This window comes from Felis catus, chromosome B4 (assembly GCF_018350175.1).
Source record: "Felis catus isolate Fca126 chromosome B4, F.catus_Fca126_mat1.0, whole genome shotgun sequence".
Lineage (NCBI taxonomy): Eukaryota > Metazoa > Chordata > Mammalia > Carnivora > Felidae > Felis > Felis catus.
The window spans coordinates 95,658,933-95,683,173 of record NC_058374.1 but is presented as its reverse complement, the minus strand read 5'-3'; the positions used below and the strand labels follow the sequence as shown (position 1 = coordinate 95,683,173).

The window sequence follows — 24,241 nt, the reverse complement described above, 5'->3', positions numbered from 1 at the left end:
CATTTGTTCATGAATTGTTGCTTAATTGGTCTGTTTGTGGGCAGAAGGATGGTCCAGGGCCTCCTACCCCAGCATCTTTCTGATCTTGCTAATATAGTCACATTCTGAGTTATTGGGGATTAGGACTTTAGTATGAATTTTGGGGAGCACGATTCTGTCCATAACACCTACCCTACATTTCTAATAACACTTAAATATATCCACTCTCTTTTCCCTATCTTACACCTCTCTATAGGATCTGACCTGAATCTGCTTCTGATTTCATCTCAGACCTTGCCCCCCGTTAACTCATTATGTTACATACACATCAGCCTTTTTCCTCCAGCATGCCATGTTTGTGCTCACCCTAGGGTCTTTGTACTATCTGTTGCCTTTGTGTGGAATTTTCTTACCATACATCTTAACATGGCTTGTGCCTTTTTCTCATGCAAGACTCTGTTTCTTTGTTTACAGTGTATTCATTTTTAATAATAAGGGTATCACTTGAGAGCTTACTTTGCATAAGGCATTGTGCTAAACATTTATATGTCCTATTTGATAGAAACAACACGCATAGTGGTTGAAAATTTCATAGTTTGGAGCTAGACTGCCTGGGTTCACATCCAGGCTTTGTTACAAACTATGGGAATTCGGGAAAGTTATTTAACTTTTCTCTGCCTCAATTATTTTCCCTTCACGGAGACCATTTATCTTTATTCCAAACAATTTGAACCTACAGAAAAGTTACAAGACTGATACAAAGAATCCCCATGTTTCCCTGCCAAAAGATCCCAGTCATGTTGATTAATTTCACCAGTAACAACTTTTTTATAGCAAAGGCTCTAATTCAGGATCACATTTCCCCCAAGTTACGTGTCTCTCACCAGCCTCTTTGAATATGGAATAAGTCCTCAGTCTTTCCTAACTTTCCTTGTCTGAGCATTTAAATGATTTAGGCCAGTTATCTCATAGAATGCCCTTGATTTGGGCTTGTTTTGTGCTTCCTCATGATTTGACCCAAGTCAGGACTCAGTTTGAATGTCAAGTTTTCAGGGTTCCATCTAATGTAAAGTATTTGCCTCAGTTGCTTTGCAACACAAGATCCTGCCATTTTTCTCTTCTTAGTGTTTTCTTGCATATTTATTTGTATATTTGTGTGTGTGTGCGTGGGTCAAGTTGGTGGAATATAAAGTTCATAAGGACATTGTGGACTTTAATTTTCTTTTGCAGTGTTGCATCCTAGCACATGTGGTGATTATATCTGCTAGTCACTGTGGTAGGCAGTAGGACTATAATGGGGAACACAAACAGGTGCTCTTTGTCATTCTTAAAAAATAAGTTAGAAAATATAGTTAGATAACTTGCTATTTAGACATTCGGTCAATGCATATTTATTGAACACCTACTATGTTCTGAACCCAAGGGATATGTTATTCTGTGAACAACACAGAAAGTGCTCCTGATCCCCTGAAATTTACATTCCAGAAAGGAAGCAGACAATAATATGAATAAATAAGTATGTAATGGTGTGAGTGGAGAGGATGAACCATCTAGCTCTTATAGATGAAGAGGATTCCAGAAAGAGGAGGAAGTGGGAAGGCCCTGAGTCGGGAATATACTTGGCAAGTCCAAGGATCAACAAGGAGTCCGCTGTGGCTGGAGCAGCATGAGTGAGGGAGAAAGTGGGAGGAAATGGGGTCAGTGAGGCAGCCAAGGGCCCATCTTGTGTGGCTTTGGATTTGATTCTAATTGTGATGGGAATCCATTAGAGCGTTCAAAGCATGGGAGTGACATAATCCTTTACTGCACAGAGAATTGCTTTATGAACTATTTCCTTTTCAGAGAGCTCCTTAGGGGATTGGCTGAGAATCTGTGATTCTCAAGAAACTTGAAATTTCTGGCTATTTCTTATACATCAGGCCCTGAACTGGTAGCTAGAAATCCTGGAATGTGTTCCCAGATTTGCACATTCCTTTTTGAGGGACCTTGGCTAGGCCAATCTTCCTGGCTTAACAGCACCTCTTTACACTCGTGGATTCAAGAAACCATGAAGAGTGAATAGGAAACAGAGCAGAGCACTTACGGGAATTTTCTGGCTATCTGAAGCCTCAAGTATGAATATGGTATAAATAAATTAGTATGCAGAAAGAGTCTGGACCTATTCCACAATTAGAAAAAAATCAGTAAGTTCTCTTTTGGAATATTTTCTTAAGGTTTAATGATTAGTGTAGGCTAAATGAGAGGTCGACTTGATTCTGTAGAACGCAAAAACAATTCCTCGGCTTTGTTTTACCCATAGACACTTTAATGACCCCAAGAGTATCTTATTTAAAATTTTTTTGACTTCCTCACATGATTCGTCTACGGATGAAGCATTTTCTGAATAAATCAATGTGCTGATAATAAAATAATTACTGGGAAGAGTTAGGGAAGGATACTTTAATTCCTGAATATAAATGAAAAATGGAACTAGAAGAGAATTCTGGGAGAAATGGTGTATTCCATTTCTGGAAATAGTGCATTTAGATATTATATTCCTAAATATGTATCGTTTTATTTGATATGGATTGAGATTGGGGTGATCCATTTAAACAGTATGATAGTGAAGCAAATGCAGCCAGGCACGGTCGTTGTGGGAACGATGGTTTAGGTGTTTATCCACAGGTTTTTTGGTTTTCTCAGTTTTGCTTTCTCACGGTAAGGGAAAATCAAGTCTTTCAAGTGCTCAGGGAAAATATAAATAGGACTCTCTGTAGTTTAAAAAAAAATTCAAAACAGAGTCTGAGTTGTTTTCTACCTGGGCTTAATTTGGGATATATTTGGTGCTTCTTATAAAGGTGTGAAATGGAAGTTTGGGATTTCCTCATAAATGACCTTTTACAGCGACTTTCTGTTATTTTATTTTCTCCTGGGAACTAGAATAGCCATGCAACACATTCCCACTGTGTGAGGTTGAATAAACCTTTCTAATTTAGAATCAGTCACTTGTGAGATCCTAATTAGCATTATGAGTAAAACGTCTATGTTTATTTCTGACCAGTCATGGGATACGCCTGTGTTAAATTCAGTGTAACGTTTTGTTGGCTCTTTCAGTTTGAGAAACTGGTGTCTGATATAAGCATGAAACATCCCCACCCGCGTATTTTTTCTTTTTCTTTTTTAAATTCTGTGTTGGTGGCCTCTGCTCATTTCCCTACCTCTTAATCACTGTTACCTCAGAGCCTAATCATGCCTGGCAGCTAATGTGTACCTTGTGAACTGACCAAACAAAGGACTGATTCAGAGAGAATTCAGAGAAAAGCAGGTTGGCATTTACACTTTAAACTTAAAAAGCAAACAGCCAGGCAAATTCAGCACGAAAATGGAGTATCCAATGATCCTGGGCCGGAGATGACAGAGCTCTGTTTTGTATTCTTCATTCTCCTGTTAAGTATTCTTGTCTGTACGTGGGCACACATCCTGATTTGGAGAGAAAGAAAATAGGATTGACCTCGGAGAGACCAACTAGCAAAATCTATAGGACTGGACCAAGACGGCAATCATTTCTAAGTGAAGAATTTTAAAAATATGTAAAACGCAATTAAAATGTGATCTTGGAAGCAGGACTGAATTGTAATTATGGTCGAGTAAATGGATACCCAGTGTTCACGTCCTCTTGCCCGGGGATAGACTGTGATCACAGAGAGGGCGTGGACTGAACAGAGGACAGAGAAGGCAATCTGGAGGAGAAGGAGTTTGTGGTTTGTCACAGCAATGTTCATGGAGAGGCTGCTGCCTCTGCTGAGGGTGTCATTTGGTGGGTTTGGCTGTGGGATCCCTGAGATGGTGCTAGACTCATCAGCCTATCAAATCTTAGCAATGCATCCACCGACTCCTTCACTGAATTTCCCCTCCAAGAGACCACGTGTGTATGCTCTGGCTTCCGTGCTGCTTTCTGACAGGGAGTGGTTTTTTCCGGTCAGCCACTGTCTTATGCTGGATGGCTTAATGGGTACATTTCTCACCATAAACTAAGAAATTGACATTCTGGCTCCTGTGAGATCATTGAAAGTGAATCTGTCCTAAGAAGCAGATCACCTCAGGAAAGGTTGGCAAAGCTGAGCTTCGGGGGCTGTCAAGCCAAGGACCCGACCCTGGACCCCAACGAGCAACGGGGCCCTTTCTCATCTTACTGCAAAGCGTGAAGAGAGTATAAACACTATAGTGAGATCTAATAAGAATTCATGGGCATCTCTAATCCATCATGGTCAACACTGCATTTGTAATCACTGTACTATTTTGCCTCAATCTTCACTAATAAACACTTAAAAATGGATTTTGGTGATCTAAGGTCTATTTTCTTATGCACGTTTTCATATTTTTCCTTTTGTAACCAATATGGTTAGTGACTTTATGTCTAGGTACAAATCATGACAATTTTAGAGCAAAAATATCTGTAAAAGAGGAAGAATATTCATTGGCTATCCATTGTTCATGAACACCATTTTGGTACTTTACAAAGACAATTCTAAGTCATTTATTTTTGAGCTGGAATTAACACCACAAATAGATATTGTTGTTTCAAAATTTCCTGCAATGGAAGGAGACAGATCATTCTCATACCAGATGCTTCCCATCCCCAGTGGGAATATGCAAGAGGTTTTTATGAGCTAGGCTCCATAAGCACACAGGATAGGAAGCATAGAGTATTATGTTCAAATGAAAACAGAAGAAAAATGTTGGTCTTGGGAATGTTGGAATTGGCCTAGAGGACAAGAGCCAGGCCTCTGCTCCTGTGAAAGGGATCATAAAACCTGTAAGTGAGCAACCTTTATTTTCCAAAACTAGGAAAAAAGTTTTTTTTCAAAATGAGAAATGCTAAAGAGCATCAGAACTTTCTCTTCACTCTAATTATTTAGAATGCATGACCTCATGTCTTCATGCACTTACACACCCACACCTAAGTAGTCATAAGGAAGAGAAACTTCAACATCATTTCTCTCGCTAGTGCTATTAGCCTTTGAGGAAATTAATATTTACAATGCTATTAAAAAAACAATATAGTATATAGTGACAGTGATGATGGGAAAATATATAACATAAAATAGAATATAATCTTTTCTCTGGGAGGTGGGTAGAGGACAGCTTGCCCTGTGCTATCAGTGCCATTCTAAGAAATCTGAAATTTTTCCTGTGACAGGAAGCCATCCTTAGAATGTTTTTTTAAATGTTTATTTATTTTTGAGAGAGACAGAGAGAGAGAGAGAGAGAGAGAGAGAGAGAGACACGCTCGTGTATGCACATGCGCGCGCGCGCACACACACACACACACACACACACACAGTGTGAGTGGGGGAGGGGCAGAGATAGAGGGAGACGCAGAATCTGGAGCAGGTTCCAGGCTCTGAGCTGTCAGCACAAACCTGACATGGGACTTGAACCCACACAGTGAGATTATGACCTGAGCCAAAGTCGGGCGCTCAACTGACTGAGCCACCCAGGAGCCCTTTAGAATGGTTTTTAACCAGGAAAATTACATAGTCAATAAGTATTCATGAAAAGAATTATGGGAAGGGAAAGAGAGAAAATTCTGGAGTGTTAAGGCAGATAAGAGGGGGAAGAGACTGGCAGGAAAACTAATTAAGATTCTAGTGGAATGGCCCACGTATGAGATGATAACAGGTTGAATAATGACAGTAGCTAAAGGAGAGATGGGGGAACCAGATTTGAAGGAAATTGAGGAGCTCCGTGAACTGTGGGGAATGACTGGATACCAGGCAAGAAAAAAAGAGGACCACAAAGGGATTCCACAATATTTAGCTTGGGCAAGTTTTATGTGATCATAACATTTACCAGGATAGGAATTCAGAAGAATGAACTCCTTCATACAGATTTTGAATTGGACTGGGGATTCTTTTACAAAGAGTAATTTTTCTGTAAAACACATCCATTGATTTTTATGTTTCAGGGTTCCACAGTGATTTAACTAAGGCTTATATTCTTTACAAGCAGATTTAAAAAAGTATATTCCAAACTGAAATTTGATAAGTACTCAATACATTCTTGTCAACAAAACAGCATTTTTATCTATATATTTCTTTTGATTTTACCTCTAAATGATAATCATTTGTAGGACTTCAAATCCATTTGGTTTTTCAGTTCAATCAAAAACTCTTTCTTCTTTCAGCGATGGATATGCACTATATGCACTATTATCTCAGTAGAAGTAGGAGTGAAATTATTTCCATTTTCTAGAAGAAATAGCATAGAACACCAACAATTTTAATGATTATTTAAATATTAAGCCATTCTTTTTGAACTAATCCTAAATTTGGCCTTAGCACTAAACATTATTGGTGCTCATACATTAAAAATACATTTTGTTTATAGTCAGGGAGGGGAATTGTTTCAAAAGCATCTTTGTATGTTCGTGAAAAGTAGAAAAATATTCTTCTAACTAATCCATTTTTTTTACAAGCCCACACTTGCTTATTGTACAGAACTTAACAAAGATTTAAAGAGGTATTTCCCCCAACAGCATTTTGAAGTATGGGGTTCTTTCCTCTAGGGGGAAAAGAACTCCCTTTTAGATGCAGGATGTGAAAATTAGCATGACCCAAATTGTTTATACAAAAGCAGTCCACACCTCCCTGATTAGGTCAGAGAATTTTGCCTTTACCTGCAGCAGCTGCCTTCTATTAGCACTAGAAACAAACTGTACCATCTATGGTCGCTGAACTATGACCACCTTCACATTTTGAATTTTTTTTTTTTTGTCCGAGAGGACCCGGAATCCAGAAACTGGGTTGGTGGAGAGGAGCTGTTGCTAGGTATAACTTATCAGAGAATGGGAAGTACAGTGCCTGCCTTAACAGTAAACTGAACTATCAAAATAGCTACACATTATAAAATGAACATAATGGGGCAGTCAGAGAATGACTCCTGAATTTTTTTTCTTTTCCACTGTAAGAAATAAAGATAAAAACCGTATGGTCTTATCATAGGCAGGGCAATCTCTTCTTCCTCACTTCCTTTGTGAGTCATTCATAGCAGCTCCGTGGACTTGTTTTGAGTTTAGTTCAGAGGCTTTGCAAGGTGGTACCTGTAATGGTTGTTCCCACTATTCTGGGGCTAAGAATGAAAGGTGGCTACGTGTAAGCCTTCAGATTTTGCAGATTTCTCAATGTATTTTATTGCACCCGGAAAAAATTGTGCATGGTTGAGAAAATACAATGCAAAAACGAGTTGAGACACAATGCCCCTTTATCTGTAAGCAAAACCAGTCTTACTTCTCTAAAGTGGAAATAGAGAGCAGGGAAGTTGTGGGTTCTGAAATCCAACAACCAAGTATCGCTGTGCCACTCTCTCCCCGACCCAGCGCCACTCCTTAACTTGATATCTGTTTACTTTAGAGGAGGCAGTTTTGGAGAAAGGATCATAAATATCCTGGCCCAGTGCCCCAGGAGCCATGACAAGCAAAAGAACATACTCGCCTAGAGATAGCCCTTGTGATATTTAAATGTGTGGGTTAATTTTTTATCCACTTTAATAACTGGATTATTCCCCTCCACCCCTCCTTTGCTTTCTATTTCTGCTCGGAAGCCGTGGGCACAGAAATCTCTGCAGGCAGATTACTCCTGAGCATATTGCAGGACAATCCTATAACCAACAGATACATTTGCAGCATCTGGATTCCTGATCTTTCTTCGACATGGCAGGTGTGAGTGGCTGTTTAAAATATTCTATGTTTATCTTCAACTTCTTGTTCTGGGTAAGTGTTTTCTTTTTTTTCCTAATTATCAATTTTATGCAAGAAAGGGGATCTTGATATCAATAGCACAAATAAGAACAGACTCTGCACTAGAGAAATAGGAGGAGGAAGAAAATGTATTTTCCATTTACTTGTTTGGATTTGTTTGTTCTTTCTTTGGTTATTTCAGTCATTGAAAATGAGCCAGTGACTCAAGAAAGTAGACTTCAGGATCTGCGAGGGTAAACATTTCATAAATGTTTTGATATTGTTGCAAAACAATCACAGAAGAAAAAATACCCTTTAATTAAAGGACAACTATTCTTAGTTGTATATCATATAGGCCTCCCTAGTTTTAAGGACCTTGTGGGAAAAATTTGGTCTGATTCCACCAGAACCCAGCCCCTGAATTCTAATCTTTACATCTGGGTCTGAAACAGGTGAGTGGTGGGTTGTCAGATGATAGACATGAGGAAGGGATCGTTTTCAGAGACCCAAAGAAGAAACAGTGAGTCATAAAATAACTTGAGAGGGAAACAATAAAATTGTTTAATCAAGGAAAAATTAAACTTTCATCATGGAAAAAATAAAAATTAAACTTACTAGGTTTATATCAACCACTGAAAGTCAGTATTTTGATTTTGATGTGTCATCACCCCACCTTTTAATCAACAGCGTTGGTATTTTAGCAGGTTCTTAGGTGGTTTTTTTCTTTGAAAGCTTATTGACATAAGACAGCAAATAAGTTGGTAAGTAGCATCAAATGTTAAAAAATGGAAAAATAAGATCTGGAAGGCAAAAGGTAAAAGGCAGGCTGGGATGTTGGAAAATTGCCATTATCACTTTTAGTATATATGGTACAGTTAAAGATTGTTCAGAAGTAAATCATTAAAAATAGCCCAAAGTTCTTAAATGAAAAAGTCATTTTGTATACTGAATTAAAAAATGGCTTATGCGGTGTAAGCAGGAGAGAATTCTGGTTTTGTTTTTTACCTGGTTACCTTTGGTAAACAGGCAGCTGGTATCTATGTTGGTAAATTTCTGTCCAATTAAAATAATGATGTACCTAATTAATCTCAATTGCAGGAATACAGTCTTATTGTCCAAAATTACTTTCATTCAATGTCAGTAGCCCTAATGACTACAGATGAAATATTGATGAAGTAAGCCAATGAGGATATAAATAAATAAAATAAAATAAGAAAATTTGTCTTTTACTTCCTCTTTTCCCTAGGAAAAATGGGCTGCTTTTGCAAATATTAAATGTAGGTCATGAATATATACCAGTTTTTTAAAGTTACTCCGGATTAATTTCTTCCCTTGAAATATTTAAAATTGGTTAAAGCTTGAGAGAAGATAAACAAAGGAATGTCTCTGTACTTTTGATTGGCCTTGTTTGTAGCTTTGTTACTGAGAATTTTGAACATTCACAGAACAGAAAAGGATAATCAACCCATCACCCAGCCCCAACAGCCAGGACATCATGGCAATCCTTCCGGGTGCTCTCATCCACTTTCTCCACCCTATGTAAATTGAAGCAAATCCTAGATATTTCACCTATAAATATTTTAATATATATCTCTAAAAGAGAAATAATTCTTTAAAAAATATAACCACAATGTTAAAATTTAATAAGAATTTCTTAATCGATTATCAAATATCCACCTAGGGTTTAAATTTTTAATTGCTTCATACATATTCTTCTTTGAATCAGAATCTAAATAAGGTTCAGACATTGTGATTGGTTGATATATCCTTTGTGTCCATTTTCATCTTTAGGTTCCCCTTCTGTCTTCATCTCTTTCTCCCCACCTTGAAATTTTATGAATTGGTGTCATTGTTTGTGTTATCACATTACCCACGGGCTGGAGTTTGCTATTTACATATCCATGGTATAGTTTATCATGTTCCCCTGCCCTCCGTATTATCTCCAATCTAGTGATGGCATTTGTCACCTTGAAAAGATTCAGGTTGCTATTTGGGTAGGAGCACAACTACTTTATAAGTGACGTTGTGTTCTTTCTTCACACACTCTCTGACCATGTCACATTTTGTGATGTTAGTTGCCACTGATGCTGGAGAACCTAAGAATCAGTCCATTAAGAGTTCCAAACTGGTGATACTCTGTGCTCGCTTCGGCAGCACATATACAAACTGGTGATACTCTATGTCTATCACCTTTTCTTCATTTATTAGCTGGAATATTTTCAATAAAGAGAAACTTGGCATTTACTGATTGGTTACCAGTAGTATCCAGTTTTTATTAAAAAAAAAAGGCAGCATAAAGGCTTCTTACTCTTCACTTAACAAAATGATGAGTTAATTTGCAGGATCATACAACAGTAATAAGCAAGTATTTCTGTAAGTAGCCTTATGATATAGTAGATTTAAACTCTATCACCATTCTTATCTTTGTTGATGTGCAATTTGTTTTACCTTTGACCACTGGGGAGTATTTTCAGTGAGACCTTTTGACATGATCTCAACAACATAACTTCTTCCCCATTTGGTATGAAAAGATGTTCCAGGCTTACTTCACTAGTTCCTGCAATATACCTGGAATCAGTTTTTTTTTTTTAATTTTTTTAAGGTTTCTTTATTTCTGAAAGAGAGACAGAGTGCGAGTGGGGGAGGGGCAGAGAGAGAGGGAGACACAGAATCTGAAACAGGCTCCAGGCTCTGAGCTGTCAGCACAGAGCCCGATGCGGGGCTCGAACTCATGGACCGTGAGATCATGACCTGAGCCGAAGTCAGCCGCTTAACCGACTGAGCCACCCAGGCACCCCTGGAATCAGTTTTTTCTTCAAGAAGTCCTCATATTTGTTTTTAAGAAACTATGACCATTGTCTTTTTATGGTACACAATGTACATGGGCCATTTAAACAACCAAAATGTGAAAATGCTAATAAATGCATGGCTCCTATTTTAATAAGATGTTCCTTAATAAGATGTTCTAAAGTGCCTAAACTGGTGGCAATGTTCAAATCATGAAATCATCAAAATATATTTGTTGCATAAAAACAGCATATAAATTGCCGGTTGCTATTATGAATACGTCAGAGGTCAATGTTTCATTAAATAGCTAATTGGGAATTTGAAATAGATCTGAATTTTAAACTGAAATGATAAAGGCACATTAGGAAAGGGGCATGCTATACGTTTAGGATTATATATGTAAGATTAGAGATCTGTACCATGCTGAACCTAGATATTGTCACTGCTTTCCTGGGGACCTCTGATTATTTTATGGTTGCTATTGTCTCTTTGTTTTCTGATAATGAATACAAAGTCTTTCTGATGCATTATATTTCAGTTAGACATTTCTAATTTCGCTGGGGTAAAAGGCTTTGTTCTTTTCATCAACATATTGGTATGACCTACAATCTCTATATGACATATCTTGAAATGTAGTCTTTGAGTGAGAACAATGGTGGTAAAGACCAATGATAACTTCTCAGCCAACAGGTGACATCAATATTCTCATTCAAAATCTAGACAGCAGGGGTCTCTGAGGTTAGGGAATCACTGCTATTTCTATTCTCCCCTCTATCCCCCAGCCCAAAGTTCTCAGTTAGGATTTTATGACTCTTCCTAGGAAATTAGCGATTTGTCACATTCCTAATGTTTACTTAAGTAAAAATTTTAGTGGTCCCACTGATGTGGTTTTCTTATAGATATCCATGGCTTTATGTTTTCAAATGCATTCTTTCTGGTATAACTTGCAAAACTAAGCTTTTGCAAAGTAGGGCCAGATGTTGAAACATCTCTGAGATATGCATATGGTCGTGTAAGCTAAACATACCAGTTTCTTTTGTGAGAGAACTTGAGATATGTCACATAAATAGGCAGCAATTTTCATTTGTCAGAATTAGCATTTGAAGAAGAACACGTGGAAGCAGAAATCATTCTTAATCACTGATGCTAGCATTTGATGTAAGTTACAGTGAATGGAAGGTGCCGTAGAGAATGGATAAATTCCAGGTTCAAAGTCTATTTCTCCAAGTCTTGTGTGTGAACAGATGAGACGCCCAAATTTTCTTGTGCTCCTCTCAGATATCTGAGAGGGAATATGGTAGATGCTGGGGCATATGGTAGATGCTCGGATATGGTAGTTGTCCAGATAAACACGGGACACAGCCGTTAGCCCAGGGATGCAGTGGAACTCCTGCCAGAAGTAGAGAGCTATAGAGAGGCCAGCCCTGTGTGCAGGAAAGCAGAGTGAAGCCACATTACCAATCCCAAATGAGGTAAGGGGAGAAGGAGAAGCCAGGTTGTAAAAACCAAATGTATCAGCAACTGCAGGAAGCCAGTGTGTGAAGCAGTGTGAAGAGAGCAGAAGGAAGTCAGAACTTGGAGAGAGTCCAGGAACCAGAATTTTGATATTCCTCATTGTATTTTATGTGGTGCCTGGGTCTCTTGGCTGGCTGTGCTGAGAGCAATGAAGAGAGTTAAGGCAGACATAACTGAGATAGGGGAACCTTAAAAAATCAGGCCCAGGGGCCCCTGGGTGGCTCAGTTACTTGAGCTTCTGACTCTTGATTTCAGCTCAGGTCATGATCTCAGGGTCGTGGGATTGAGCCCCATGTTGGACTCTGTGCTGAGTGTGGAGCCTGCTTAGTACTCCTCTCTCCTGTCTATGCCTCTCTCCGCTTATGCCTCTCTCCCTCACTCCTGTGCTCTCTCTCTCTCCCAAAAAACAAAGAAAGAAAGAAAGAAAGAAAGAAACAAACAAACAAACAATCAGGCCCAATTATATTACATCCTGTCAGTTGTTGAAATCTCCCATGATAAAGACTTGACTGTGGCTAGAATGTGTGAACTTTTTATATACAGTGGCTTTCTGACACTGTGCCATCAGTGTAGAATTACAACAATGACAGAAGCCCAGTGTAGAATTACAACATGGAAGCCCAGTGGTTGAGAGTTCAGACTGAACCTCAGCTCCTTCATCACTAGCTGTGTGACCTAGGGGAAATTAGTTAATTTCTCTGTGCTTTAAAGTTCTTCATCTTTAAAACTGGGGATCATAGTAGTATCTACCTCATGGCGTTGCTGGGAAAGTCGTTGATTGAGTTAATGCATAGGAAAGAACTCAGAACAACGCAAAAGAAATGTCCGAGAAACGGACATTTTGACCAATGTTGTATAGACATTTTTATGAGACAAAAATATGAAAGTACTCTGTGCAGTGATAAATCAATTCCAATGTTGGAGTTTGAAACAGAGGAGGAAATAAGATGGCAAGAATTATGATGAAGGCAGAAATTCTTCTATTACAAATTAGGGGAATGGAAAGAAAGCATATTTTTGTAAGCCGACTTGAGATGCAAATCCTGAATTCACTCTACATTGCTCTGTGGCCTGGAACATGTCCCTTGACTTTTCTGTGCCCCAGTCTCTGTATTTGTAAAATGAGGATGATAATTTTATCCAGCAGAGTTAATTGTGAAGATTAAATAAGATACTTTCTGAAAGCCTATAACCAAGGACCGTCATGCAATAGTAGTTCAATGAATGCAAGTTTCCTCAATTCCAACCATTATATTGCTTTTTCATTTTAAGTATTAGAATCTGGTATGGTAACATTTTATACCTCATTGGCTTTTAAAACTTAAGTATTATTTTAGCCCTACTCTGGTCCTCTTCTTGCCTCATGGGGCAAGGGATCGGTGGGGCTACAGAACTATGCTCACTCTGAGCCTGGCCTCCACTTTGGGGATTTGGGACCCCGAATTTCCCTTCCCAAATGGCTCCAAACCTGTTTCCAGAGTCTGCACAGGCCCTTCTCCTGAAGCGATCAAGGGGGGGGGGGCTGTTTGGCAGAAGGGGAGCAGGTTGTAACAGAGCTGGCTTGCACTGAGGTATCCACACTCATTCCTATCATGTCCCTCAGAGTTCAGGATGGAACCGGAAGTGAGGGCCTGGGCGGGGCTGGCTCTCCCCAGGCCACCAGCTGCTGGTAGCAGATTGAGGAGTCAGAGCATTCTAAATCAAACCTCATCTTCCAGGTCATTAAGTGGGCACCCTTGTCAAGGTTGAAGCTAGGAAACATTTTATATATGTTTATTACTGTGAATTCTAACTTCTCAATATAGAGACCTGTGGTCTGTGGACCGTCTGTGATTTGTGTCCTTGCCCCCCGGGGGGCCCTGCAAACGTATGTTCAGGTCTGCAGGTGTTACTGCCATGGCAGTTGTGCTTTTGACACAAAGCGATAAAAACATCCCTGAATTTGCATCTGTTTTATGATTCAGAAACATTCGGGTGCTAATCAAATGCTGAACATCTCTCTTTACCTATTTTGAAGTTATGTAAATTTTAGTGATTGTGTGCTTTCATGCAGCAAAGATAACCCGAAGCACGTTCACCCAGACCCCACTTATGTCAGAAAGGAATGTGTTTGATTTCTTTCCTCTACATTTAGAGCTATTTGAAATTAGAATTTGCAGCAGTTGTACTGGGTGTTTGGCTTACTTACTAGGTTTAGAAGATACCCATGGATGCGACTATAGAGACACTTTGCTGTGTACTTAATACTCATTGTTACAATAAATACCAGTCATTTGGGGCTGAAGATAGAAAAACCATGAAGGCAGAGCCTGCTAAGAATTGAAGTTTTTAATTGACTCCACTGGTTTAGAGCAGAAAAGCAGTGTGTGAGTGGCAGAAGGCCGTGTCTGTCAGTAAATCAGAGCTGCAGTAGGCCATGGCTGTGGAGAGAATGTAGAGTGACCTCTCCTCCAACAGGAAGTCTGAGAATTACCATGACCCACGTTGTTAGAGAGTGAGGCGAAGGGCAGACCCTACTCTCAATGAATAACATAGCAGACAAGGTCTCATCTTATTCAAGGATGAATAAAGGAAAATCTAGCCCAAGTCCCAGTAAAAGGACTGAGGAACAAGTGACAGGGAATGTCCCTCTGAAACCTTAGAGGACAAGCACACATCCCTGAAACACTCCAGCATCGTGGAAGAAGGATCCTGAAATCGGTCTCCACAATGCAATGCCAGAAAATAATAACTCCCTGTGAAACAGAGGAGAGAGACCATGAGAGAAGAAAAAAGTTAACCGGAAAAGCATAGAATGGGAAGAAAAGGAAAATGGATACAATAAAGAAATGGTTCATGTAAACCCGATATGCAATGATAGAATTAAAATCCACTCCAGAAACTACATGAAATGGATACAGTGATATGGAATCCCAAATTGAGAAGCTCTCCCAGAGGAAAATCAAAAAGAGATAAATGAGGTGGAGGAAGACGGTAGAACAGAGAATGGAAAACCAGGGCAATTTGTATTCCTGAGGAAGAGGATACAATAAATGGAAAACAAATAATTTAATATAAAAAATTCACATAAGCAACAGTTGCACACTCTGCATTATCTTACCACCATGCAATGAAACTAGACTTTTAAATAAATGTTTAAGAGAAGAAGAAACTTGAAAATTGACAACTTTCCTAAAATGTTAGTACTGTCTTAAAATGTTAGGGCTGTTGAGATTCTCACCGCCTGTAATCATGGTGTCTAGTGTCCTGGGATTACCATAAAGACAAATCTTGTAGTTTTCCAGGTTATCCATTTGGGTGTGTTCTTATTCTTTCATAAACTTTTAGGAAGCTTTCCCCTAAGCTTATCTAAAATGTATCCATTCTGGACCAATAATGATGTAGCTCACAATCCATGCTCCCTCATAGCATAGTGCTATGCACTTCCCTCCATGTGCAACACTCTTCAAATACAATGTGATAAAATCCAAAGACAGAATTGAGGGGCATCTAGGTGGCTGAGTTGGTTGAGAGTCTGACTCTTGGTTTCAGCTCAGGTCATGATCTCACGGCTGATGAGATCAAGCCTTGTGTCAGGCTCCGTGCTAACAGCACAGAGCCTGCTTGGGATTGTTTTCTCTCTCTCTCTCTGCCTTCTGCCCCCCACCCCCAAATAAATAAATAAACTTTAAAAAAAGATAGAATTGAGAGGAAGGAGTAGGGATGATTGGCGGACACACTATCAGAGAAGAGGACAAATCAGCTTGTTCTGTGCCATTTATCCTTGATCTAGATGGTGCTTCCATTTTTCTTCCTGACGCTTTGTAGTTTTCAGCTTCTTTCCTGTCTCAGTCTGCTTGGATTGCCATAACAAAATACCACAGGCTTGGTGGGTTAAACAACAGAAATTTATTTTCTCGCCATCTTGGAGGTTAGAAGTCCAAGATCAAGGTGCCAACCAATTTGATTTCTGGTGAGAGCTCTTTTCCTGGCTTGCAGATGGCTGCCTTCTTGCTGTGTCCTCGCATGGTTTTTCCTCCATGCGTCCATGCAGAGAGAAAGTGAAAGACACAGAGACACAGAAGTCTCTTCCTCTTGTTATGAGGTCACCAGTAATGTCAGATTAGAACCCCATTACACAGTAATTAACCTCATAAAGTCCTATCTCAAAATACAGTCAAACTGTAGGGTAGGGCTTTAATATGTAAATTTGGGGGGATATAATTCAGTCCATAGCATGCTCAAAAGCAAACACCAAAATTATTACCTAATTTTTTAGAATGCTGGCTCAGACAAAATGCAGCCTAATTTCATAAAAAGAAAGAGGTCTCATGAGAGCTGAGTAGCAACCACAATGATCTTCCTTCAAAGAGAAGCCAGTAGGTGGGCACTGGGGGGAAGGAGGCCTGTTCTGCCACATCCACTTTGGGCTCAGAGGCCCAAAATATCTACTCATTTCCTTTACAACCTGATCAACAGAAAGTAGGACAGAGCTGGATACTTATTTCTTGATTTATACTCTCAATTATTTAAACAACATAAGAAGGCTGGAGACAAACGCCCAAAGCCAAACTGGAAAAAGGCTCAAAGAACCATTATGATAGCCAGTCTTTAACAACTGGGATAACATAGGTTAATATCAATCATGACTCTAGAATGATTATTCCTTTTTTTAAAAAAAAAGTGTATTTATTTTTTGAGAGGGAGAGAGAGAGAGAGAATGGGGGAGGGGCAGAGAGAGAGGGAGACAGAGAATCCCAAGCAGCCTCTGCACTTCAGTGTAGAGCTGGACTTGGCACTCAACTTCACACACTGTGAGATCATGACCTGAGCTACCCAGGCGCCCCTGGAATGATTATTCTCTACAGAAAATCAATTTACTTTTAAAGTCAGTCAGCATAAAATTTAATAATTTTATATCTTTAAGACTAAGTTTTACATGCCAATATCTTCAAAAAGATGAGAATGGCGTGTTCTCAACATTTGTTTCTTCTGTTTTTAAGAGGAAGTTTGAAGAAAAAATAGAGAGATAGGAATGGAAATGATAGTTTGCCCGCCTTCAAGATTTCTAAGAAAATTGATCTAATTGTAAAGATTGAAATTGGGCAAAATACTCTTGACTTCTGAAATAATTGGATGTTCTTTCTTTAGGAAAAAAACCTTAATTTTGGGGGGGGGTGCCTGGGTCGTTCAGTTGATTAAGCATCCAACTTCAGCTCAGGTCATGATCTGACCGTTCAGTTCATGAATTTGAGCCCTGTATTGGGCTCTGTGCTGACAGCTCGAAGCCTGGAGCCTGCTTCAGATTCTCTGTCTCCTTCTCTCTTTTTGCTCTTTCTCTTAGAAAAATAAAAATAGGGGCGCCTGGGTGGCGCAGTCGGTTAAGCGTCCGACTTCAGCCAGGTCATGATCTCGCGGTCTGTGAGTTCGAGCCCCGCGTCAGGCTCTGGGCTGGTGGCTCAGAGCCTGGAGCCTGTTTCTGATTCTGTGTCTCCCTCTCTCTCTGCCCCTCCCCCGTTCATGCTCTGTCGCTCTCTGTCCCCAAAAAAATAAATTAAAAAAAAAAAAAAACGTTGGGAAAAAAAAAAGAAAAAGAAAAATAAACATTAAAAAAATACTTAATTTTTTAGAGCAGTTTTAGGTTTACAGCCAAATGGAGAGGAAGGTACAAAAATTTCCCATATACCCTACCCTCACACATGCATAGCCTAACTTGTTATTAGTGTCACTCACCAGAGCAGTAAACATCCGTTATAATTGACGAGCCACCATTGACACATCATAACCATCCAAAGATCATAGTTTTCATTAGGGTTCTCTCTTGGTTTTATACACTCTATGAGTTTGAACAAATATATAACGGCCTTGATATGTATCAATAATTATAATATTTTATAGAGTATTTTTGTTGCCTTAAAAATCATCTGTGCTCTAGCTCTGCATTCTGTCCCCCCCCCCCCCCCACCAGCAACCCCCAATCTTTTAACTGTCTCCATAGTTTTGCCTTTTTCAGAGAGTCATATAGTCCAAATCATGCAGTATGTAGCCTTTTCGGATTGGCTTCTTTTACCTAGTACTATGCTTTTAAGCTTCTTCCATGTCTCTTCATGATGTGATAGCTTATATTGTTTAAGTCTGAATAATGCTTTCTTGTCTGGATGTACCACAGATTATTTATTCATTTGTTCACCTACTAGAAGACATCTTGGCTGCTTCTAAGTTTCAGCAAGGGTGAACAATGCTGCTGTAAATATCCTTGTGCAGGTTTTTGTGTGGATAAATACCCAGAAGCATGATTGCTGGATCATATAGTAAAAGCATGTTTAGTTTGGTAAGAAACTGCCAAGCCGTTTTTGAGGGTGGCTGTGACATTTTGCATTTCCACCAGCATCGAATGGGAGGGTTCCTGTTGTCGCTTCACATTTTTGCCAGAATTTGGGGTTGTCAGCATTTCAGATTTTGGCCATTTCAGTGGGCGTGCAATAGTGTCTCATTTTGATACACCTTCTTTTAAAGTTAATGAATGTTACAGGTGACTTTTGGTGACTGAGAAGACTAAAAGTTATCATTTGAGGAGCAAATAGAGTTGATTTCATAAGATTTCTCAATGATTTGAGATCTAAAAGCATTGAAAAAGTAAACTAAAAAGTCACACAGAAACAAGCAAAAAAGTTAAGAGTTTTAAAAAAACCACAGTCTTAGTCTCTAGGACCTCCTACAATTTTCTCATTGATAGTCTCATAAATAAATATCAGATAACGATAATAACTATAATACCTATTTGGATAATTAATACTATTTTCAGTTAAGCTAAAAGCCAGGCCAACTATTAAGGCAATCAGTGTAAATCTGCTTGAGAAGAAAAGAAAGAAAATATCAGTGAACAAATTGAATAACAAAAATCCAACTGCTGTAGATTACTGAAAACCTCAGAGGGTCTCATTGTCATTCAACATAAATTTTTATAGACTTACTTATTAACACAGAACTGCTAAAATGAACATTTATCTCCATCTGCAAGGGAAATTAGGATTTAGTGGAAAACAGGAGGAAAAAAATGAGGGTTTTCAGGCTCTAAAGCTGTCTTTTCAGCGGTTTGTATTTTATAGTGTGTGCGAGTGTGTGCCTACAAGATCATTAAACTGTATAGGTTATTTGGCGATTTGAGAAAGAGCTTTGGTTTTCTACTGCGTCTGTTCTTTTGTAAGAGTTGGGGCACATAGAAGGGCGGGATTGGATCAGGAGAGGTGCCATATTTTCAGGATGTGACTGTTATCTCACAGGGTTCTAGCTTCTTTACCTGAAAGAAAGGGTTTGAACTCAGATGATGTTTTCTGAGATCTTTTAGTGAACACAGATATTCTGCCCTTATTCAGCTGCTCATGGTATGTCTTAGTCCCAAAGGCTTTGACTCTATTTCCACGGCAGGCTTCATGAGACACCATTAAAAGTGAGATTGTTGGGGGGCACCTAGGTGGCGCAGTCGGTTAAGCGTCCGACTTCAGCCAGGTCACGATCTCGCGGTCCGTGAGTTCGAGCCCCGAGTCAGGCTCAGGGCTGATGGCTCGGAGCCTGGAGCCTGTTTCTGATTCTGTGTCTCCCTCTCTCTCTGCCCCTCCCCCGTTCATGCTCTGTCTCTCTCTGCCCCCAAAATAAATAAACGTTGAATTTTTTTTTTTTTAAAAGAAAAAGTGAGATTGTTGGGGGCACCTGGGTGGCTCAGTCGGTTAAGCGTCTGACTTCAGCTCAAGTCATGATCTCATAGCTCATGAGTTCAAGCCCCATGTTGGACTCTGTGCTGATAGCTGGGAGCCTGGAGCCTGCTTCAGATTCCGTGTCTCCCTCTTTCTCTGCCCCTCCCCCACTCATGCTCTGTCTCTTTGTCCTTCAAGATTAAATAAACATTACAAAAAAAGTGAAACTGCTGTTTTGACATTCCAAGCATATGGCTCAACCATGCACAAAAGCAATGATACTACAAGGTCACCGGGCTTCAGAGGACTCGGGCACTTCTCCGTCAGAGCACCATACGGCTGGAATAGTCTAGAAAGTCTTGCAAAGCCTCCTGTGTCTGTTATGTTACCAAGCTTGTTCTCAACATCTCTATTTGATAATAGATCTTTGATTTTTTTTTTTTCGAGGCTGCAACATATATATCTGAAACGAAACAAAAGCAAACCAAACCCTGAAAGACAAGGGTTTTCTTTACACAAAAGTAAAATGTGTTTCACATTTTATGTGTTGGCTTTGGTCCAAATTAAATAATCTGGTAAAGTCATTAAATGCATTTAAGAGTTTAAGTACTGTCGCTCATTGTTCTTCCTCTCTGGGTAAGCTTTACAACCTAAAAGTGCTGGTTGTTAAAAGAGTTTATTTGGGTACAAAAAGTGTTGTAAACCCTTGTTGTTTACCTGCAGATTTTGTCAGATGTCCTACTGTTCCCTGTCTATCCTGATTTCTTGCTTCTTGAATCTTGAATGAATGTTTGATAATTAGTTATTTTCTTCCTTTTTGGTTCAAGACAGCTTCTTAGAAAGAAACCCAGGGCTCTAGTAAGGATATTTTGCCTTTAAGCTGTTGTGACTTATCTTTTGTGTATTACAATCTAGTGAAAACAGAGTTCGAGTTGAAACATGAAAAAATCATTTTTCCCCTCCCCTGTAGTGGTGATGATTTCTTGTCTGTAGACCCATGAATGGATCATGGGCAGGAAAAAGAATTATTCTTATCAAATTTACCAGTCACAGCAGAACATTTTAGTAATTACCTGCATGTGAATATACCAGATTTTCTTTTAGGTGGTAATATATAATTAATGATAAACCATCGTAACCGGAAGGCTGGGAGTGTGTTCAATCAGAGTTGCAGTTTGCCTTGGTTGTCTAACATTTTTTTTTTTCCCTTTCTACAGCTATGTGGCATCGTGATCCTGGCAATAGCGATTTGGGTACGAGTAAGCAAAGACGGTCAAGAGGTAAAGAAGCTTCTCTGTTTCCAAAACAGTTTATTTCTCTTATGATGAAAGTAATGACAATAATAATGTAAATATTTCTGTAGCATATTCCTTGATTGCCTCATGTAGTCATTTGTGCTGGTATGTGATTTTATCATTTAAAAATTCAGTTTAATTAATCAAGATCACTCACTCACTGTGTGCCTGGCACTTTGCTAGGCATGGATCAAGCCTTCTGGAGACGGGAGAGGTGTTATGCCAAAGATAGGGAGATTGCCGTGAAAGTAGGGGTTGAAGGGGCCAAAATGGAAATCAGCCTCCTTTGTTACTTGCATAGGCCAGGCTGAAGTGTGGCTGGAGGGTACAGACTACCATTCCTCCACATCAAGAACAAATTTTGCGATACGAGGTATTGACAATCATTTGGCTGATCCCAAGGTGGGAGGCTGGTCCAAAAGTAAAGAAGGTGAGAAGTTCTCTTGGAGAAGAAGAATCTGGATCTGTGTTTTATTTTTTTTTTTTTATTATTTTTTTAAAAAAATTTTGTTTGTCAACGTTTATTTTATTTTTGGGACAGAGAGAGACAGAGCATGAACGGGGGAGGGGCAGAGAGAGAGGGAGACACAGAATCAGAAACAGGCTCCAGGCTCTGAGCCATCAGCCCTGAGCCCGACGCGGGGCTCGAACTCCCGGACCGCGAGATCGTGACCTGGCTGAAGTCGGACGCTTAACCGACTGCGCCACCCAGGCGCCCCAGGATCTGTGTTTTAAAGGCAACAGGTACCACGATGGTTGGCAATTCCTGCATCAACTGGCATTGAGGGTAACTCCTTATAGCAGTAAGAAGCTGGTCACACTAGTGTGACTCAGCAGCTGGCTGGGGATGTCCAGCTTCTTGCTCTCTAGATAAGATTAGCACGAGCCTCTTTCCTTCACCATGCACCATTCCACGCCCTGTGGCAAAGCTCTTACCAAGATCTCCACGGGTCTGGAGGAAGCTTAGTTCATAGAGTCAATTTTGGCTCCAGTCTTTCGACTGCACGTGTGCTGTTTCTGTTCCATACCACGCACACATTTGTGAAGGTGGAAAGAGAGTGTGTGGGAGAAAAGGGGAGGGCGAGTAGGGCCCTTCTCTTGGTTTTCCCCGGCATAGTACCTGGCATTGTTTCCTGGCTCTCCTGCTCCCATTTTCCTCTCTCCCTTCTTCTCAGGAGCACTCCCTCCACCCAACCCTCACAAAATTCCTAAATTACTGTTCTTAACCGTATGCACCGTAGTCCCCTTGTTCTTTGTTGTCTGGGCTCTTGCCAGTATTCAGGATCACATCTTCTACTGCTACTTTCAAGGTATTTATTTGCCCAAATCAAATTTCTCTCTGTAAGAGGAATTTTGATTCTTAGTTGATAATCATTAAGATATATCAAGCCAGCAATTAAAGTAATGTATTTTCTGTAAAAACTTATTACATCATGATTAAGCTGAATGCCTTTGGAGACAGCCTCGTTGTAAGAAAGATTGAAAACAAATTAACATCTGTTCTGATTCCTTTCCTAAACTGGGTGGCTTTTCTGCCCCTTCCTTTCCTCCCTCCCCTCCTCCCTTCCTTCATTCTCTGTCTTCTCTTTTTAAAAATTGCTTTCTACCCTTAGAGAAACTAGGGAATCACAGTGACAGCTGCTTCCTCATTCTGTGCCTACCCAGGATGAAGAAATTGGGGGAGACAGGTGTAGCAACTAGTTGATAATACCCTAGTCCATCCAGACTTGATGTATTTTTTTATACTGGTAAATGTTAACTGTGGCTTCCTGGTGGGCTTGGGCTCTGGGTTTGAACGCTAGAAGGGTATTTGAAGATGCGCTGAATCTCTGCTATCTAGAAGCGGATATCTGACTTTGGAACTCATAATTAAGCACAGAGATTAAACAGCCACCTATTGAGAGGGTGCTTTGGCCTTTTTAAGATATGTGTGCAGCCTGTATTTTATTTATGTTATTTTATTTCTGGTTGATGTGGGAACATTTTCTTTCCCCCAAGTGCTTCTGGTAAACAAATTTGGTGTTTAGTCTGTTAAGAAATTCCACACATTGAATGTATTAAGAGAAAAACTGCTGTCCTTGAGAGGGTGGGACTCCACATCCGGGGACACGAATGAATTACTAGAGCTAGGCAGCATCTTCGGTTACATTTTTACTCTTGCGTTCTGTCAGCGTCACGCCCTGAATAAAAGTCCTTATCTGCCAGGACATCATTAACCGGCTTGACTTCTGTGAAACTGGCTTGATTTGTCTTTATCTGCAGTCAGTGACAAAGAATCAAGACTGCAAAAAACCGAATTTAGCAGTGGAAAAACAAAGGCAACAGTTTTAGAAGGAAAAGCATGAGCATAAACACAGAAAGGAAGAATGTCAGGGAGGTCTTTGTGCACAACCTCTAGCGTATCTCTTTGTGCTAAAAATGTCTCTCTCATAAGGATGCTTTGTTTTTCCTCAGGGAAAAAAGTCTATGGACAGTCATTCTTGTCCCAGGAGATCCCTTATAATCCAAAGATCAAGGTTCAGCCATTAGAAATTCTCCCCTTGTCCTAATACACACAGACACTGTTCATCCAAGACAGCTTTTAAAACTCTGCTGTGCCTCTCCTGGAACAAACAGCTGAACTCAGATTCCATTTCTTGCCTGAAAAAGAATAGCCACTTGTGTAGCTGGACTTGAAACAGTGACCTCCAGGCATCCAACACACTGCTTTCTGGCCAGTAGTACCTGGCAGGGGGTCACCCTGCCCAGACCAGTCTTAGGGAAGTACTTCACTACCTGCTGAATAAATGCTGGTTGCACCATCCATCACACTTGTAGATATTTGGCCTGTTATTTCTATATCTGGCCTATCTAAGCAGAGTTCTGATAACTCAGACAGTGAGTTATTCCTCTCAGAAGCCTTAAGTTTTGCCTGCACCAGCCACGACATTCTAGTGAAGGGGTATTTGATGGTGAGGGGGTAGAGTGGATTTCCTAATGCTGGCCTTCTTTTTTCTTTTCTTTTCTTTTCTTTTCTTTTCTTTTCTTTTCTTTTCTTTTCTTTTCTTTTCTTTTCTTTTCTTTTCTTTTCTTTTCTTTCTTTTCTTTTCTTTTCTTTTCTTTTCTTTTCTTTTCTTTTCTTTTCTTTTCTTTTCTTTTTCTTTTTTCTTTTCTTCCCCTCCCTTCCCTTCCCTTTCCTTTCCTTTTCTTGTCATTATCTATTTTGACCCAGATGTCATGCATGTTTTTATTAACAAAACTGATTTCTTAGCTCCAATATGAGCAAGCAAACAAAT

At 39.7% G+C, this 24,241-nt stretch overlaps 1 protein-coding gene and 1 long non-coding RNA gene across 5 annotated transcripts in view; one reads left to right on the top strand and one right to left on the bottom strand.

Moving 5' to 3' along the window:
• The window catches only part of TSPAN8 (tetraspanin 8), a 54,892-nt gene that overhangs the window by 15,020 nt on the left and 15,631 nt on the right, over positions 1–24,241 (top strand). For 2 of the 4 annotated variants that reach the window (XM_023257239.2, XM_003989042.6), the window contains exons 2-3: positions 7,561–7,729; positions 20,889–20,951. In XM_023257239.2, coding sequence (XP_023113007.1) covers positions 7,670–7,729; positions 20,889–20,951 — 123 coding nt within the window. In that variant the 5' untranslated portion in view covers positions 7,561–7,669. Of the gene's footprint in view, positions 1–7,208; positions 7,228–7,286; positions 7,730–20,888; positions 20,952–24,241 lie in introns of those variants that run through there. The other 2 variants (XM_045062072.1, XM_045062071.1) reach the window with 2 other exon arrangements.
• On the bottom strand, positions 3,144–6,198 carry LOC109501667. The gene is made up of 2 exons (XR_002743943.1): positions 6,069–6,198; positions 3,144–3,438 (listed from the first exon to the last, which is right to left on the bottom strand). It is a non-coding gene; the product is annotated as an uncharacterized LOC109501667 (long non-coding RNA).